General features: G+C 36.6%; 1 protein-coding gene across 3 annotated transcripts in view; it reads right to left on the bottom strand.

The window, feature by feature from the left end:
* TMX3 (thioredoxin related transmembrane protein 3) overlaps positions 1-19,795 on the bottom strand; it is a 39,490-nt gene that overhangs the window by 14,387 nt on the left and 5,308 nt on the right. Inside the window, exons 5-9 of one of the 3 annotated variants that reach the window (XM_025365402.1) lie at positions 12,020-12,065; positions 10,682-10,762; positions 8,600-8,699; positions 7,900-7,977; positions 2,040-2,106 (exon numbers count right to left, since the gene is read on the bottom strand). In XM_025365402.1, coding sequence (XP_025221187.1) covers positions 2,040-2,106; positions 7,900-7,977; positions 8,600-8,699; positions 10,682-10,762; positions 12,020-12,065 — 372 coding nt within the window. The remainder of the gene's footprint in view (positions 1-2,039; positions 2,107-7,899; positions 7,978-8,599; positions 8,700-10,681; positions 10,763-12,019; positions 12,066-19,795) is intronic. The other 2 variants (XM_025365404.1, XM_025365403.1) reach the window with 2 other exon arrangements.

Below are 19,795 nucleotides of genomic sequence, written 5' to 3' on the forward strand. Positions count from 1 at the left end.
TGGTATATGTCGAGAAAGATCATTTATAAATTTTCAAAAAAACGTATAACTGAACAGATTACAAAACAATACAGGTTATTATACAATATATAACAGTGTAACTGTAACTTTGTAAAAAAAAAAAAGTATGAAAAGATAAACTCATAGAATGGTAAAATGAAGTCAGTTATTCCTAAATGGTTACCCTGGATCAATGGTTATACTCGGGTCATGGCACTATAGGTAATTTTTATTACAATTTCTTTGCTCTTCTCTCTTTATGACAGTCTTCCTAGTTTACAGCTCTTTCTCAAAGGTACAACTAACACACATATAAAATCATAGTACCTTAGCTTTTTTCCAATATAAAATAATTCCTCTGCTAAGCAGGTAGAAAATATCTAAGAGAAATATTACATCCTGATTAGAAATATAATTCTGAAGTAATTGTTCAAAATTATTACAATTGCATAAAAAAGGTGATGTAAAGCAAATGTCTATAAAAGCCTACCAACACATCTGGTTGAAGATAGGATTTTAATGACTTCTGGAAAGGTATGCTTTTTCTTGCAATGCTAAACAAAACATTTTCAAGTTATCAAACCCATAAAATAAGTGACACAATGCAAATCTTAAAAGTATTTATGGATTCGAATTTACAAATTAGGAAAATAAACATAAAACTAGAAATTGATTACTGGGCCACAATGTCCACTCCATGCTAAAAGCAAATTTTCTATGAGATTGCATACAGTGATCAATTTGAATTTCATTTGAAAATAAACCATCTCAAATACTGCATGTTCTCATTTAGAAGTAGGCGGTAAACACTGGGTACCATGTGGACATAAAGATGGGAACAACAGATACTTGGGAGATGGGGAGGAGGACAAGGGCTAAAAAACTACCTATTGGGTACTATGTTCATTACCTGGGTGATGGGATCATTTGTACCCTAAACCTCATCATCATCCAATCTACATTCTAGAGTATTTCTGAATGAATGGGTGTTCCCTATCTGGCCTCAAACATGGTAACCACAAGCCACAGGAGGCCACGGAGCACTGAAATGCGGTTAGTGAGAACAAGAAATTGGATTTTAAATGTTATTGAATTAGAATTTAGAACGCTAGCAAGAACGCTATCAGCTAAGACTGCACTCACTTTTGCTTTTGAGTGGCTTTGAGTGGCTTTGTGGTGTCCTATAGATGTCGAGTTTCACCGTTTCCCTTGAAATTTAAAATATCCCCTGAAGCCCCTGTGAGTTTGCTGCACTGCCCTAGGGTATCTCAGAGCACAGTTTGGAAAACATGAAAGTAGGCATTTCAAAATACCAAGGAATGATGTTAGTTGTTGTAGCTGCATGTGGTTTATCTGCAAATAAAAAGTCTGCATTATGTAAAGAGATGCGTAATATAAAGCCCTGATGAAATGCCACTACAATTTGCTTTAAAGTACTTCAACAAATTCAAAGTTAAAGTTAGAGCAAATGTCATGATGGGCAAAGATCTTGTAAGTGTTTAACTTCGGTGATGGGTATGCAGGGCTTTACCGTTCTCTACTATGATGTATGTTTGATATTACAATTAAAATATTTTAAAAGTAGACCAAGTATTTGCTTCAGTGAAGAAATGCTGAATAGCACGTAAGCGGTTATTTCTAACAGCTAAGGGGAAATGCCGCTACGGAGGGATACACAGGGGCTTCAACACTATTGAACACGTGTTACTTCTTCAAGCCTTTTTCTGTATCTGAAATGTTACTTCAAAAAAACTAATTCTGAACATTTTAAAGTAATGTATAAAAATCACATAGAATTTATTCCTCAAAAACACATACAATTTAACAAACAACAAAAAGAAATGTGTAGGTAAAGCTCGGAATAAAAATAACAACTAAAAGTTGAAGGGTGAAAAACCCCAAAACATCAGTCATTCAAGTAATGAGAACTGTTATTCTCATTAAACAGTAGAAGCATTTACAAAATCTTTCCACCTAAGTCGTATAATAGACATTTTAATTTTAAAATGTTTTACATGAGTTAAAGACTTGGAACTTACCGTCATAAACAAAGTAAGTTTCGTCTTTGAAAACAAGCACAGCCGGCATCTCTTTTAGTGTCACATACTGCAAAAAATCAGAAGTTTAAATAACTTTTATCACTAAAAAATTCTAATTAGTAACTATAATTTCAAAAGTCTTGAGATACCAGAAAACACAAACACACATAAAAATAACAAAAAAGAATGTCACAAACAATTAAAGAGTACAGTCAATCCCAAACTCATCCAAGGAGTATATATGAATCTTTTTCTATATCCCCTGGTACAATGTCCTGTTTGCTATAGTAAAGACTGTGGATTATTCTTAACTGATAACAGACTTAAACATCAACCAGCCTATTTAGGTTTAAGTCCTTCCCCACCACTCACTGGCTGTGTGATAATGAGCCACTTTACCTAGGGGAGTCTGCTTCCTCATCTGTGGAACAGAGACACTGAGACTACCTACCTCACAGAACAATTGTGAGAGTTATGTCAGATACCATAACTGAGAGCACTGCTTAAAGTGTAAACTGCTTTATAAGCCACTTACAGTAGTAATAAGGGATTCATTCAGAAAGTACCAGCTGCTTACACCTGAGTTGTACTTATTTCGAGAGTAAAATTATACTAGAAAACAAATATCAGATCAGAAGACAAATAATGTAGAAAAATAACAATAAAATAAAAATAAAGACAGTTGTCCTGGAAATATTAAAAAGGGAGGGAGACACATCTCGGGGGACAGAAAATAATACAGAATGATTTGGTTACATTACTATTAAAAAATGGTATAGCACTATGAAAATAACAATTTTAAGGGCACTGCAAGAGCTCTTAAGTCAAGCATGCTCCATTCACCTGCTCTTGGCAACTCATCCACACAGATGCTTAGGAAGTATTTTTCAACATTCAGCACCTCCCTCCTTCATCAACATCCCTGAATGGTTCTTACTAGAACACAAATGATACAGTCTCAAATCTTGCAGCCATCTAGTCTCACATACTCTGAAGCTCTCTTCCTCTCCCGTGTTTTCTTCAACTATCTTCTATTACTGTTATAGTCTGCATGCCAATCTCCTTCGTTCATCTGTAAGTATTCTGAAGTCAGAAACTGTCTAAATTCATCTTTGTACCCCCTTACTGCATCTCCTGGGGTTTTCATAAATACCAGTTGCAAAGCTAATGAAGCTCGGAAGGACAAAACATTAATATTCAAAGCATGGAAAGAACACAAAATTATGGCCTTTGCCCTTATTTGAGAATCATCTATGGGAGTAAAACTCATATTTCTCTGAAGTTAACTATTATTTCCCCTAGCAGACTTTTCCAAATACATCCTTAAAACTAAAAAAGGGAGATGACGAATATTAACATCTTCAGGAATAAAGAATGACTAAACAAACTAGTTGAGAAGGCCGATTAAAAAATAATAGAAGTAATGCACAAATACTAAATATGCTTACATAACAGATGCTATATATATGCCTACCCAGGCTCTCTGGGTTCTAGGGATTTCGGCCTAAAACACCTCATTGTTACATGAGGATTAAGATGGTGTCAAATGGTGCCAGGGCCTAGAACACAGCAAACCCTCTGGTGCACTCCAAGTGCCAACTGCTTGCAAACCTTTGTAGATGAGGACCTAGCATAAATTCTCATCTCTCATACAAAAATGTGGTTCACTGGACTTGGGAGACAAAAATGTGTAAGAGGTTCAGATTCTAGTCCGTTTTAAGCCTTTATGTTACATCAGGGCATTCCAGAACAGTGGTTTGTAACCTTCTGGGAACCCTGTCGGAGATTCTGACGGCAAGTGTGGCCTCTTCTTCTCATCTTACTCAAGGCAGCGGCAGCCCGTCGGGAGCAGCTGCTGCGGGAATGCCCGCTGCAGCAGGGGAGGTGCGGCAGGGGCTGCATGCTCCGTGGAGCCAGTGGGGGCCAGGAACAGGCGGGAGAGTCCTACCCGCTACCAAATTTGTGGGGTGGGAGCCCCATGCTCCCAGGTGTAGCTGAAGCTGCTCAACAGTGGTTCTGGACCCCGGCATCCCTGAGCTCTCTGGGACCCAGAAAGCAGCCACCCCACCCCCCAACTCCTGCAGGTTCAAAAATGCCTGCTCCTGCTCCCTGGCCTCTCCCTGCTCCCCGTGCCTGCTCTGATTTTGGAACAAAGTTGTGGCCGAGCCCGAGTGCTGTCACAACTTAGCCGGGTGTGTGTGCTCGGGGCGGCACTGACATGCCAGCTCCCACCAGTGCCTGGGCTTCCTCCAGACTTGGACATCGACAAGCGTGGGAGGGAGGCTGGCTCAGCGCAACCTGCAGGCACTCCTCGGCATGAACAGCCTGGTTACCATAGACGGTATAATGATGATGGCGGCAGTCAGACAGGTTCCTAGGCAGGAAGGGGTGGGTCCCCAGTAAAATCCCAACTTCCGGCCAAGGAGGGCCTAAAGCCTGGGGGCCAGGCTACCAGTTCTGGGTGAAGTCCACGGTCTGGAGTAAGAACTTCATTGATGACCATACAGCCAACTGGATAGCGCCTTTTCCAGGCCTGACCGTGGCCACCCATGGACCACTCAGCATGCACCTCCTCAATTCTGAGCACATAAAAACCCCAGACTAAGCCAGACACAGACTTGTCCGGATGACCTGTCTGTGGAAAGGAGCTACCTACTCGGGTCTCCTGAGAGCTATTCTGCTGCTCAATGAAGCTTCTCTCCACCGTGCTCATCCTCCAGTTGTCCATGTGCCTCATTCTTCCCGGATATGGGACAAGAACTTAGGAACCACACAATGGAGGGTCTGAAGGAGCTGTAATGCAAACAGGACTGAAACATGTCCCCCAGTCACCATGTTGCAGGTGACAAGAAGGAGAGAAGAGCTGTGACCCTCCTGGGAGCCCAGACCTTGGGGCTCCCCAAGTCAGGGCTGCGACACACTGTTAACACCCTCTTCAGGGCTCTGCAGTTCATGGTGTTTTCTGAGCTTTCAGGTGCCACTGCATTCCCCTTGTCCAGATGCTGGTTCTTGCAGCAGTGGAAGCCACTTGCAGCACATCTAGTCCAGCCACAGCCTCACATGGAGCAGGTGCCTGGAGCTGCCTTCCCTATGGCAGCCAGCACGCCTGGCTGTGCGCAGTGGCCAGATCCCAAACTTGCTCACTCACACACCCCTTGCTGCTCCATGCCTGGCTCATCCTTGGCAGGCATGGGATCTGGGCCTGTAGCATGAGCCAAGTGCAGCCTGCCAGGCTGAGTGGGCGGAATAAGCCCAGTGGGTGCAAGCAAAACCCAAGCAGAGGCACTGGTGGCCACAGATGTTTCTGGTGGTGAAGCGACAACCTAAGGATCCTGTGACATTACCTTCCCCTTCAACAGTAAATACATATGCATAAAATACTTGGCAAACCAAAATGGGTTTAGGTTGTCCAGAAACTGAGGTTCCTCCAGGAGTTGAAAATCATTGCAGGGTACATAAGATAAACACTTACATATATTGCAGGAAGCATTAAACACCTACTTAGGCAAGTCTGTAATCTTAAAATATTTAAACATTAAAACATTTAAAAGAAATGAAATGTCTGACTTACCTTTGTGAAAAGAAAAATATTTCAATTTTTTGTATAATTTATATTGATTCAAAAGAAAAACTCCCTTGACTTCTTTCATGTTTCCCCTGAGTTACTGCCAAATTCCTAAGGTCCCCTACTCATTAAAAGTTTCCTAAAGAGAAGTCTACACTTGCGATCTCCACTTCCTTACTTGCCATCAATGTCTCTCAAACACCAATAAGGTTTTGGTCCCCACTACTCCTCTGAAAACCACCAACAACCTCCGTGTGGGCACATATTGTGGTTATTTTCCTCTCATTATTTTCTTGATCACTTTGCAAAATTATCACACAAACTGTTAACTCCTTTTAAAACACTTCATCTTGGCTTCCAACTCATCTGTTTTTCCTAATTTACTATTTTTTTCTCATTTTCCTTTGCTGACCTCAGGTTCTGGGCCTACTTATTTCCTTAAAAAATTGCTTCCCATGTCTAGGAAGGTTCTTTACACAGCCTTGACTTAATTCTAGACCCCTATGTCCAACTGCTTATTTGATGCTTATATTTAGATTCCTAATATGACATTCTGAATCAAATTAAAATGAGTAATTCAAAGCACTTTTCACTCTCCATATTTTCAACCTCTTCCTTCTCCAATATTCCTCAAGTTCATAAAACACCACCATCTAATCAATTGTTCAAACCAAAACATCTAAGAGTCACTCTTGATTCATTCCTATTCTTCCAGATCAGCAAGCTCTGACAATTCTATCTTCTAAACACAACAATCCTTTCACTTCTTCCCAACTCTCTCACTAACGATCAAGCCCAAATTTCTCAGATTACTGCAAAAGTTCAATTGGTATCTGTGGACCTACTCTCATACCTATCTAATGCACTCTGCACTTAGCACAGAGTAATGTCCTTAAACAAGAACATCGGTCCATGTTCTTCACAAACTTCAACCTCATCACATGCACTGCCATGACTTACAAAGCCTACACTGCTCTCTACCTACTTCCCATCGCACTGTATGCACTACAGTCACATTGGCCTACTGTTTTGTTCCTGTATCATGTCAGGTGTGTTCTCATCTTGGACATCTGTTATCTGTTCCTTGTTTCTGGAGTATTGTATCCACAGATCTTTGCACGGCTCCTTCATATCATGTAAAAGTCTCATTTCAAGTATGTTCTTGAGACAAACATTTCTTGACCAATCAACCTACAGCACCCATCCCACTCCTATTTGCCCCAACTACTACACTGTTTTAAAATTTATTATTATTATTATTATTATTATTATTATTTGAGATGGAGTCTCACTCTGTCACCCAGGCTGGAGTGCAGCGGCGTGATCTCGGTTCAACGCAACCTCTGCCTCCCGGGTTCAAGCAATTCTCCTGCCTCAGACTCCTGAGTAGCTGGGATTATAGGCCTGCGCCACCACGCCTGGCTAATTTTTGTATTTTTAGTACAGATGGGGCTTCACCATGTTGGCCAGGCTGGTCTCGTACTCCTGACCTTGCGATCTGCCCACCTCGGCCTCTCAAAGTGCTGGGATTACAAGCGTTAAGCCACCAGGCCCGGCCTTAATTATTATTATTATTTTTTTGAGATGGAGTCTCACTTTGTCACCCAGACTGGAGTATAGTGGTTCAATCTTGTCTCACTGCAACCTCCACCTCCCAAGTTCAAGTGATTCTCCTGCCTCAGCCTCCCAAGCAACTAGGACTACAGACACGTGCTACCATGACCGGCTAATTTTTGTATTTTCAGTAGAGACAGGATTTTATCATGTTGGTCAGGCTGGTCTCGAGCTCCTGACCTCAGGTGATCCACCTGTCTAGGCCTCCCAAAGTGCTGGGATTACAGGCATGAGGCACTGCACCTGGCCTTTAATTTTTTTTCATGGCACTTATGATATCCTGTTTATCGACTAGTTTACTGAGGACCACTATCTCAGTTTGAGGACCCAAAAATCACTGTATTTGCCACACACACACACACACACACAATAATCCACCACTTGTAAGCCAATTTAGGAGTTTGAGGTATCACTTGTCATCACTACTTTTATTTTAAAAAGAAAGAAGCACTAATGTAAATCCCTAAATGCTATGAATCTGATGGTATTTGTTTATTAATAAAAAGAAATCTAATACCAGTAGTAAAGAACCAGCATGTTTACTCTTTCCACACACATCACAGTAAATAAATCTGATATTAAAATCAATAATCAAGAAATGATAAATCAATTTTATCTATTAAATCAAGTAATAATTTAATAAATAAAATTGTGTCATTAAAATCAAATTTTAAATATTACCTCAGGAACCACTTCTTCTGAGGCAGAAAAGAAGTACGTATATACAATCAATTCTGAAGCAGCATCTATGTATTTCTCCTGTGAAGATACAAACAGAGAAACAGTCATTGAAAAATGTTAAAGGTCAAAATTCATTCCTCATTAAACAATGAGAGTTACCTTATGTAGTAAGGGTCACCACTGTAATTTGCTACCTAATATCCTTTTAGGTGAAAAGAAGAAATATAAGCAAATAAAATTGTTTCTAAGGCAAAGCCAACGTAATTAAGAGCTTTTATCTTTCTTCAAATAAAGTTCATTGAATATAACATAAGTTCAATTTGTAGGTATTCATTTAATTATAAATTAGACAAACAAAATGATGGTGATGATTATAGGATGATATGTGTGTATACACATACAAAGTCTGCAGTCTCAAAGACTCAGAATTTGAAAAAGCAGCATAAGACTTAACCAGGTTAATAACAGAAAAAAATACTAAGGCAGGCAACATCTACTCACTTTTTACACACTTCTATTTCATATAGACAAACATGACAGAGGGTATACAAGGAAGTGTTTTTATTATAAGAAATACTTAGACTGAATGAAAATATTTCTAGTAAGAGCAGAATAAGTTCTGAGTTTCTAGTGAAGTCTTGATTACACAGTAAATTAAATTACAATACATCTGTTTTTGAGGAATAAAAAAAAGTCTTACTTTCAAAGGTGATTCTCCACCTATATAAACAAAAAATACACGGTGTCTCTTCTGCATATGTTCAAACATTTGTTGACTTGGAAGTGGCCGAATTAGAGCCCTGTTGCACAACAAAACAAAAACAAATTTGAATTATAAACTAAAGTACATAATTTACTCTTATTTATACTATAACTAACCATGTCTCAAGTTATTTTTAGTAATATATCAATTGCATTTTAAGTATATCACAAAAGCCACATGAATCTAATAAAACTGTGGTCCATGACTACTATTGCACATACATATAAAAGGTTAACATAGTACCCACAATTGAATCTATGTTTCAAAATAAGTGTCAAAACATCCCTTCAGAGAGCACCATCATTACCAGTATTTTGATAGGCAAAAAGAGAACTATTGTCCATTTAGAATCCTCAGCCTATAACAAAACAAATCCCAAGATAATTATTTTTTTCTCCCTTTTAAAAGGTCATTCACAAAAAACACTGTGAAATACCATCCCAGGAATATATAGTACTTTATTAAGAATATTTATATCTTACTCTTCAATTTAAATGGTGTACACTTTTTAAGTACCCTATGGAGGTTAAAATCCAAAAGTATAAAAAGCATATCATTAATCATTTTCAGAAAAAATAAAATGGAAAATGACAGTCATTACATAAGAACCTCATGAAAACAAAAAATGTTATTATACAAGCATTTTTCAAAGCAAATAGACTGAGAAATGAATTACATCATAGGTTATTATGAAGTACTTCAATTATAAAATATCATTAAACTAAGAAGAGGTAGTCATCTTTTACATATGGTGTATATATTATAATACATAATTTTCACTCTACCACATTTATAAAAAGAGCAGAACACAGGCCAATATATTTTCAAAATCCTTATAATGCATTGCATCATCACCCTACCCTAGCCTCTATTTTAATACTTAGTAATTAACTTGCAAGTGACGCAACTCCAGAACTGACTCCTGAAATTTCATCTACAATAGAGTAATCTCCAATTACATCAGGAGAATGAATCCCTTCCTAAGCCTCAACCCAAAAATCCTGGGAGGATTCAGTACCTCCCACTGGTACTCCCCTCATACAACACAAAGTTATTTCAAAATTTATTTATTCACAAAGGAAATAAAATGAAACATAGTCAATTAGAAAAATACAGTGAAAATTACATCAGTAAGCACCACAAATTTAATATGTAAAGATCACTCCTAATCCTGTGAATTTTCTCAAATAATTTGAGACAGTATTGTACCACCACAAATCCATTCCATTTTAATTTAAATTAAAGCTATTTAAAACTATCAGTATAATATATCCTGTTAAACTCATAAATGCCTATACTTTAAAGCCAATAAAGATTAACACAGCTTGATGACCATTCTCCTCAAGAACTTTCACATGATCATGTTAAATAATTCTAAGCACCGACTTTCTTTATATCCCATCAAAACGTAGATTTAAATAAATCAGTGACAAATTCAAACCAACAAGAAATGCTTACAAAGGAATTTGTTTCCTTATCAGTAAAACTTTAGGGATCAGTAACTTGAGTAATCTTTGGGTTTTCACAGCTGGCAGAAAGCAGTATGTGATAAATAATGAAAAATATCTTAGTTGTATCTAAAATACATTTTCAAGTATCAGAGAGTATGGATGAAAGCCCAAGTCTGTTCAGAACAATAATATCCCAAGGCTTTGTTGAAAACTCTGAACCAGGCAGTCCAATAGAAAATTATCATAAAATAAAAATTAAGATTCACAGAGTTGCTACACGTAATCAAAATCTGGAAAATGTATTAAAAAAATCACTGGGGAAAATTCTTCTACAGACAAAATGAATTTAAATGTGAGGTTAACAAGTATATAATACAAACCATGGCCTCTGTTTCTTTAAAGCATTTCTTTGGATATGCTGTATAATCCTATCTTCTCTCATAAGTAAATAATCAAATAAATTTTACCTAGGTATGTCCTTAAAATGTTTGTTCAATACAGTCTATTAAAATATATTTAATTTTCAAATATTAATAACATACAGTAAAGGCCATTCCTAATAACTTACCCAGATACCCTGTGGGCAAACTCAATAATATCATCTTTTGTTCGTGGTCCTCTATAATTATATGCCAAGTCCCCTTTTAATCTTAAAAAAAAAAAAAAAAAAGATTAAAACTCGGATTGTTTTAACTGTTTTAATATTTAATGTTAATCATTATCCACTGTTTCATAAAATTATATTATATAAAATAGCAAATGCAGAGAAGTTTTAGAAGTAGGTCTCATGTAAAATATGGTAGGCATTAGGCTGGTCAGAGGACCAGTAACACAAAACAAAAGAAAGAGGCTGCATTCTATTAAAATTACATGAAAATATTTTATGCTGCATTTGATAATTGCATTGTATCTATGCCTTCTGAAAAATAATCGACACACTCATGGTCAAGAGCTTGGAAAATTAAAGCACTATAATTCTCACTATGTTCCCTTTCAAAAGGTAAATGAAAGGACAGGGAAGTAAGACTATTTTGGAAGAGGCAAAATAAATGTTAATACAACATCACAGTTATTTGATGCTCCAACATTACAGAGTAAAACGATGCATAAAAACAGCTCTTCTAGAAACTTATGTAATTCTTCAAAAGCCAACCAATGAATTAATCTGTGTGCCTAATTAACTAAAATTTTAAAAAGGAAAAATTGGGAAGCACAATAGAATACTTACAATTAAACAGAAGGAAAAGATAGGATCATTTACTTAACACAAAAAGTAAAAGAGGCTAAGCAAACATTTTTAAAAAGTGGGGGAAGGAGAAAGGTCAACACAAAACCCAAGATATAAACTGAATATTATTTACATTTAAAAATTTGAGTTGTTTAAATATTTTTTAAACTTACTTTATTATAAAAATAACTTTCAGAACAATTCCACAGCTCCCCGCATTATCAAAATAAGATTAATGAAAATATGAGAAAATGCAATGAAGTCATGATTACAAAACAAGTCCTTTAGAATTACCACATTTCTTTCAACTTGTACACTTTATTAGACTTGATCAACTCCTACAGATTAGAATTAATATCATCAACTTTGACTCTCTGTATTTCTTTTATCTCACAATCCACGCTTCAACTCCTCAAGGGTAAAAGACCTTTCATAATTTATGACTGTATACCTTGTCCTGCACAGTGCGTGTCACACAGCAAGCAAAACATGTGAATTAGCCGTAAACAACATGATGACTTAAATATGAAGAAAAGCATAAAGAAGCAGTCCCTCTCCTTTAATTACATACTTCACTTATAAAGAATGGCCAAACCCCAATCTTCAATCCTCCAAGGAATCTACTAAGTAGAGTGAACTAATAAAAATACACATATAAACATACAACACTCAACTTACAGCTTAATTGTTGGATAACCTCGAACTCCAAACTCTGAAGCAATGCCTTGATAAGAAAAAGAATAAAGCATTCTAAATTTTTTTTAAATATGAGAAACTAGGTAACAAATGAGCCTTTTACTTTAAAAATATAGAAATATTTATACAACCCATACAGATACGTTGTTTTTAAGTCTTAAGAATATAAACTCACACAAAAGAAAAAAACAGGACATTCTCATACCAAACAATTACTTAACAATCCAATCTGTGACCTGCACAAAATACTATGACAAAATAAGAAATGCATGTCAAAAGAATAGTTAAAAATTTATAAAATACTTATTTTAAAAACTATTCTGGTAAAAAATAAAATAAAAATACCTAAGTACTTCTCATTTGACTTCATGTCCAAGACAAATATTTCTTCTAGGTCTCATTTACTCCTCTCAAAAAAAAAAAAAAAAAAAGCCCATCTCTTCCTTTAGTGTTTTTTGAGTTTTCAAAGAACTGCAAAGTATTCTAATTTTAAAAACATAACTCGCATTTGCAAAATTAATTACTATAGTCAACACAGGATCACAGGATTGAAAAGCAACTTTGTTTTAGGAGTTTCTGCTTTTGTGATAACCTAGAGTAATTTTAATTATCTCAAAGATTATTCTGAAATCCTCACATGAATTAAAATGAGAATGGATGCTACAATAGCATCTTTTGAGGGGAAAGGAGAAAGTAACAAAAACAAGTGAATATCAAAAAGGAAATAAGATGTTAAAAAGTAGAGAAATCATATACCAAACTAATGCAATACTACTTTACAGACAAAACACCACCAGGACAGAAAAGAAAAAATATTTTCAGTTAACACACATTATACCATAAAGATATTTACAAAACTATACCCTAGTATATGAAAAGTACACTGTATTATTCACATAATCTTTCCCTTTGTAATTTTCTTTATTTCCAGGTATTTTGTCATCACACTTGGGTAAGGAACCTACTGCATCTGAATTCCAGTTTAACAATCACTTTAGTAATCTTCACTAGTCTTTGGTTTCTCATCAACTCACCAATTCAATTCACAAGAATAAGGGCAGTCGATTTGTGACAAAATAACATCTAAAATTTTTCCTTCCTTTGTCAACTCTAGTTTCTCCCTTAAACATATGGAGATAGGCAAATACAGAGACCTGGACAGTGGCCGACACGTATTTTCCTTAGAGGTAGCATAGACAGCAGAGGTGATAATTAAGAACTCAAGTTCTGAAGATACAGGTCCTGCTTCTGAACAGACATGCAAACTCACAGCAAGCATGTAATTTATTTGTGCCCATCTGTAATCTAGGACTTCATTCTGTCAAGTATGTTCTAATTGGAGACTGTGGGTATGGAGATTGCCTTCTTCCCAGCAAAAACACAGAAACTACTTTGGAGAGATTATGTGAATAATGAATATTCTTAATGATCCCTTTCCAAACTAAGAAGACAGGGAAACATCCCAAATTAAGAAGACAGGGAAACATCCCAAATTAAGAAGACAGGGAAATAAAATCCCTTATTACCTTTAACTAAAACTCATTTAAATCAAAATGTATTTATACACAAATCAAATAAAGAAAATAAAGCATGCAATCAATGAGAAAACACACTGGTCGTGCTTCATAGCCGGATATTGTGGATCTCATAAGCCTCAGAGAGAAAAATCCCAGCTCCACACTTAACCCGATCACATCATTTCCTTGACCTCAGTATTCACGTCGAGACAATGGAGATCTATCACCCAACTCACAGCCCTTGGCTTCTTGACCATGAACATTAACCTTCACTTCTGACCTAATTTGAATTGATAGTAACTTCTATAAAACTTCAGCCTTAGATTTCTCTAAAGGGGAATGCCAGTATAATATTTTTAAAAAGCCTCTGGGAGGCCAAGGCAGGCGGACCACGAGGTCAGGAGATCGAGATCATCCTGGCTAACACAGTGATACCCCATCTCTACTAAAACTACAAAAAATTAGCTGGGCGTAGTGGCAGGCACCTGTAGTCCCAGCTACTTGGGAGGCTGAGGCAGGAGAATGGTGTGAAGTAGGGAGGTGGAACTTGCAATGAGCCGAGATCGCACCACTGCACTCCAGCCTGGGTGACACAGCAAGACTCCACCTCAAAAAATAAATAAACAAATAAAATAAAATAAAATAAAGCAAAGCGGGAGTTACAAACACATAATGGCCCTGGTTAGAATTCTAACTTCATTTATCGTCTATGTAACTCTGGATGGTTTTTTATACTTCTCTGATTCCGCTTCTGAGAATACTACTCATCTTGCAGGGCTACAGGTTGGGATTTTAAAATGAAAAAAATAAATGGAACACAATTTGAGTCTGGCACATAGAAGATTCTTAAATGCTAGATCCTTTTCCTTCCTACTCTTGATCCTGACTTCGTTAATTAGCTGCTGGACACAATGCACACATAGTATTAATAAAATTAATGTGCAGAATATTTTATAACTGGCATTAACATTTTAAAATTGCACCTCGAAACAATTTTGTGAGGAGGAAAATATAGTGGCAATTCAGATCAAGAAAGTAAAACAGGAAGATTCGATAACTTGTTTGAGAGAAAACAATTTTGTGAAGAAGAAAAAAATAGAGCTAATTCAGATTAAGAAACTAAAATAGGAAGATTCGGTAACTTGTTTGAGAGCGAACATTGCGTAGGCAGCAGGGCTGAGATTGAAACGCGGTCTAACTGACTTTAAATTTTTTATTCTTCACTTTTTCATATTAGAGAAAAATAGTTTATATAGAAATCTGAGCTCAATTCCTTCATAAATTGAAGAGTCCATTTGCAACAAGAGTTATACCTTTGAAGTTCTACGATTTTATATGTTCGTAAAACAAGATTCAGCATGAAGTCTTCTACTTCATTTCTATTTTCTTCTTGAAATGGTAACAGTCTGCTGCTAGAGGTAAGGACGAATGTGAATCATGGTGAGCTTGGATACTAGGCCTAATTCTGTTTCTAACTTTGGTGTGTGAAATTACTCAGTCATTTCATTTCTAGTTTCCTTGTTATTTGATCTATAAAACGGGAAAGGGTGAAAGGAGTGAGAAGTTACTCAACCTCTAAAGTCCTTTTTAGCTCAAAGATACTACATATTTTAGTATTTACTGAATGTCACTATGTGTCTAACAAGAAAAGGGTATAAAATATGGCAGTGGTTTACCATCAACTGAAGACATTTTGTTTGCCAAAAACAGTGAGTAAGGGGGAAGGAAGAAGTTGGGAGAGAACACAACTGGTATCTAGTGGGTAGAGGTGAGGGATGCTCCTAAACATCCCGCAATGCACAGGATTCCTCCTCCCATCCAACTCCCAACAAAAACCCCACAGAATTATCTGGCCCAAAATGTCAATAGTGCGAGGCTGATAAACCTTGAGACATAGTCACTGCCTTCCCCTGCACCAAAAACAAACAAACAAACAAAAAAACCCACCATACTATCTAGCCCAAAAATGTCAATAATGCGAGGTTGAGAAGCCCTGAAACAGTCACTGACCAAAAAGAGTTTATAATCTAGGAAGGTAAAATTAATTTTTAACTACAATCTATGAACAAGATGTCAGAATGTTATTGGCCAAATGTCATTTCAAATTTACACACACAAGAGGGCTAAAATGTGATCTTTATCATAAAATGATGTCACACTTAGTTTGGAGAGTAACAGAATTTCAGTGGTTCATAATAAAGATCAGCATGCCACTATAGGTAATATTATGTCATATTTTAACTTCCAAATGAGAAATACTTTTAGCACTCATTTTGAAGAGGTATGTACAAAAAGAGAAGCTAAAACATCTATCTGGATTTACACTGGACATAATTTTTTATATTATTTGGTTATGGTATTAGTTAACTCTATGCATCAAGACATTTTTGGTATAATTCCAAACACAGAGCAGACTAAATCACAACAGTTCAAATTACTCTAGTTCAAAAATTCTGTACACACAGATTTGCTGGACTGAGTCTGATGGCACTTGCCTACGGCAAGTGATTTAATACGGCAAGTGATTTAACTACGGCAATGATTTAATACATGATTGAGAAATAAGTTATTATCAAAGACTCTTAGAAACTGTATAACCTTCATCGCTTTGAATAGTTTTATCCCACCCCACACTAAAATCTTATAACTATCTACCAAAATAACATTCTACACTTCGCGGTTTTCCAGCCGCAGTGTGCAGTGCAATCATCTGAAGTGCTGTTAAAAATACAGACTCTGGGCTGGGCGCTGCGGCTCATGCCTGTAACCCCAGTACCTTGGGAGGCCGACACAGGCAGATCACCTGAGGAGGAGGGCGGATCACCTGAAGTCAGGAGTTTGGGATCAGCCTGGCTAACACGGTGAAACCCCGTTTCTACTAAAAACACAAAAAATTAGCTGAGTGTCGTGGCACATGCCTGTAATCCCAGCTACTCGAGAGGCTGAGGCAGGAGAATCACTTGAACCCGGGAGGCGGAAGTTGCAGTGAGCCGAGATTGTGCCATTGCATTCCAGCTTGGGCAACAAGAGCAACACTCTGTCTCAAAAAAAGAAACAAAGAAAGAAAGAAAATAAAAAATACAGACTCTCAAGACCCAACTGCAAAGGTTTTCACTTTTCACCAGGAGGACTGGGGTGGGTCTTCAGAGTCTGAACTGACAATAAGTACCCAGGTAATTCTATTGCAGGTCGTCTACAGATTACATGCTGAGGAACAGTGATACCGTGACTGTCTGAAAAGCAACCTATTGGGCTGCAAGAGGTATCTATGAAACAGTCAATCCTTTAGTGTTCTATAGGTGGACCTAGAATAAAAATGGCAGATGACTTGAAAATAATTCCATTTTTTACCTGTTTGATTCCAAGTTCCACTAAAATGTCTGTATTTGAGCTGCCTTGAAATATTTAGGAAAACTTTGAAATTCACAAGGCAAAAATCTGTTTCTAATACGTGAATGGTGGTTTTTGAATACTTAACTTCTTTAATACTACGAAGATACGTTTCTTCATTACACATAAAACATTCCCTTGGTGCTAATATTTAAGTGGATAACGCTTCCATCACTGACATTTAACTCTAACAATGGTCTAGAAAATAACATTAGACAATTGACTAACGTTCACAGGTTACTGTTTGTCTCTTCCCACAAGAATGTAAGTTCCATAAGAGCAGAAAATTTTATCTGTTTTGCTCAAGGATGTATCACCAGTACCTGGTATATGCCAGGCATATCCTAACATGGTAAGCACATTAAGTGTCTGCTAAATGAATGAATGCTAACTCTACGACTTTTCTACAAAGGGATTTTTTTTTTTTTCAATAAACTATGTTTGGATAATTCAAGTAGGATTTACAAGCAAGCCCCACTATGCAAGGTCGGGTGCAAGTAGTTGAGAGAGGGGGATGGTGGAGGTTTAGCATTCCATATCCAATGAGTAAAAAGTTGCAACCTGTATATGAGGTCTTACTACTGCTTTTTAAAAATAGCATTTAAAACACTTTCTTCTCTAAGTGACTCAGGAAAACAATCTTGGCTATTTTTTTCCCTAATCATAGTGCCACTTAATAAATAGTAGTACACAGGGCACTTAAAACTGAATAATAAACTAATGAATTAGATGCAATGTAGAATTTGATAATGTAAATTGTTAATTATCACATGAACACTTTACCACTAAGATTTGTACTGGTTCATATGCTCTGTTTTTCTCATTGACTATTTTTCTTCATATTCCCATATTCCTTGATATATGACTCTGTGACTCCACTGACCTATTCAAGTGATCACAACAATTTGCCATTTTTAAGACTTTACTACTCTTGTTAGTTTATTCATCTTTCTCCCTTTATTATGTTGTAAGCATTTCCAGGACAAGCAGGATTTGTCTAGGTCTTTCTTTAATCTCTAGAGATTAGCACAGTATCTGACAAATAGTTCTTGGTAAACATTGATTGAGTGAACAAATGAATAAGCGCATCTATGAAGAAGTATGTGTATGCACATCTAAGCAACATATATACATATATATATATGGAAACAAGTAATTACTTTCAAGAGCAACAGTAGAAAATGGTAACTTCTTAGACATTGTTAAAAGCTTATTTCAAAGAAATATCAACTCAAACATATTCTCCCTCTGTCTCTAACAATTTCTGCCATTTATCTCTTCTCCTCTCAAAATTTCAACGCTTCATTCGTGTGACTCAATAATTCCAGCACTAATATCTCACCTACACTGTAGGTCCCTATTCACAAACATCAGTTAAAAGACCACAAATTCAAAATCGTTGGTAACTTAGAAACACACACAAAATGAAAACTGGTATTTTGCATATACCCAGTGGCAGCATAGTTCAGTAACTATACTAGGAATCTCACACTATTCTTTTTTCTCGTTTTCTTTACAGTACAAAGCCAATCAATCTGTTACTTCTGTGATTTTAGTACGAAATATGTCTATGAAAATTAGTTTCCATCATACTCTACTGTCACCACCCACAACACCAGGCTCCCAGCATCCAACACCAGGATATATACACAAAGCTGACCTAGATGATCTCCTTGTTTCTACATACTCTTTATTTCCCATCCTAAAAGTTGCTGCCAAAAATATTTTTATCAAGTCATTACCTTCACAAAAATGTGTATTACCTCCTACTGACAAGTGATAAAATCCAAAACACCGCCTGACCTGGGAAGCTCTTAACAATCTGGCATTGTCCTTTGGTGTCATATATGGGCAGCCATTGTGCTAGGAGATTTTAAATACAAGATATTAATATGATTTCCACAACCTTGAGGATTATCACTCTCCTTTGTAGATACAGAAACTAAAATTAAGAGAGGCTAAGTGCTTCCCAAAGCTACAAAAGTAGGACATGGCAAAGTTGAGATTAAAACATAGCTCTATCTTGCTCCAAAGTAAAATGCTGATTTCTCAAAAAGAAACATACATTACATACTTCCACTTTCTTCACTAATGAAAGAGAAACTGCATGTATTGAATACAAAAGATTTTATATCTGCTGGAGCACTCAAACCTCAAAACCACCAATAAAAGCAGCATTATAATTAAGTATTTATCAATATAGAAACCAAAGATTAGGTTTGTTCAGACACGTTCTCAGTGTTACACAGCAAAAGTAGCAGGAGCAAGGATGTGAATCCAAATCTGCTTTCTGAAAGCTATGCTCTTTCCAAATTCTACAACACCTCACACTTCTCTAAATTTAACTTCTTCTTTTTCCCAAATCCTTTAAAACAGGTATTGCTGTAAAAGGTCAAATAAATACTTCAGGCTTTCTGGGGCATACAGTCTCTGTCACAACTACGGAATTCTGCCATGGGGGCACAAAAACAGCCCTAAACAGATAACAAACGATTGTGCCTATGTTCCAATATAACTCTATTTATAAAAATGGGTAGTAGGAGAAATCTGGCCTACAGATCAAGGTTTGCTCACCTCCACTTCATTCTATTCCCCTATGCACACTCATTAACCTCTTTTACACTCTATTATTTGCTCTAGTATTCTTTCTAATGTGAAAACCTTCCTGATCCTCATTGTATTTACCCTAACTCAATTCATCCTTCGAGTTCCTTTACAGCACATCTCAGGCCACTCAGAAAAAAACTGATTCTGAACTCAAGTAGCAATATCAATAATTTAACACTCATCTTTTTATAGCTGCCTCATGTAAACAATCTAAAGTGGTCTCAAAGGAGAAAAGATGGTTTAA

Source organism: Theropithecus gelada, chromosome 18 (assembly GCF_003255815.1).
Source record: "Theropithecus gelada isolate Dixy chromosome 18, Tgel_1.0, whole genome shotgun sequence".
Classification (NCBI taxonomy): Eukaryota; Metazoa; Chordata; class Mammalia; order Primates; family Cercopithecidae; genus Theropithecus; species Theropithecus gelada.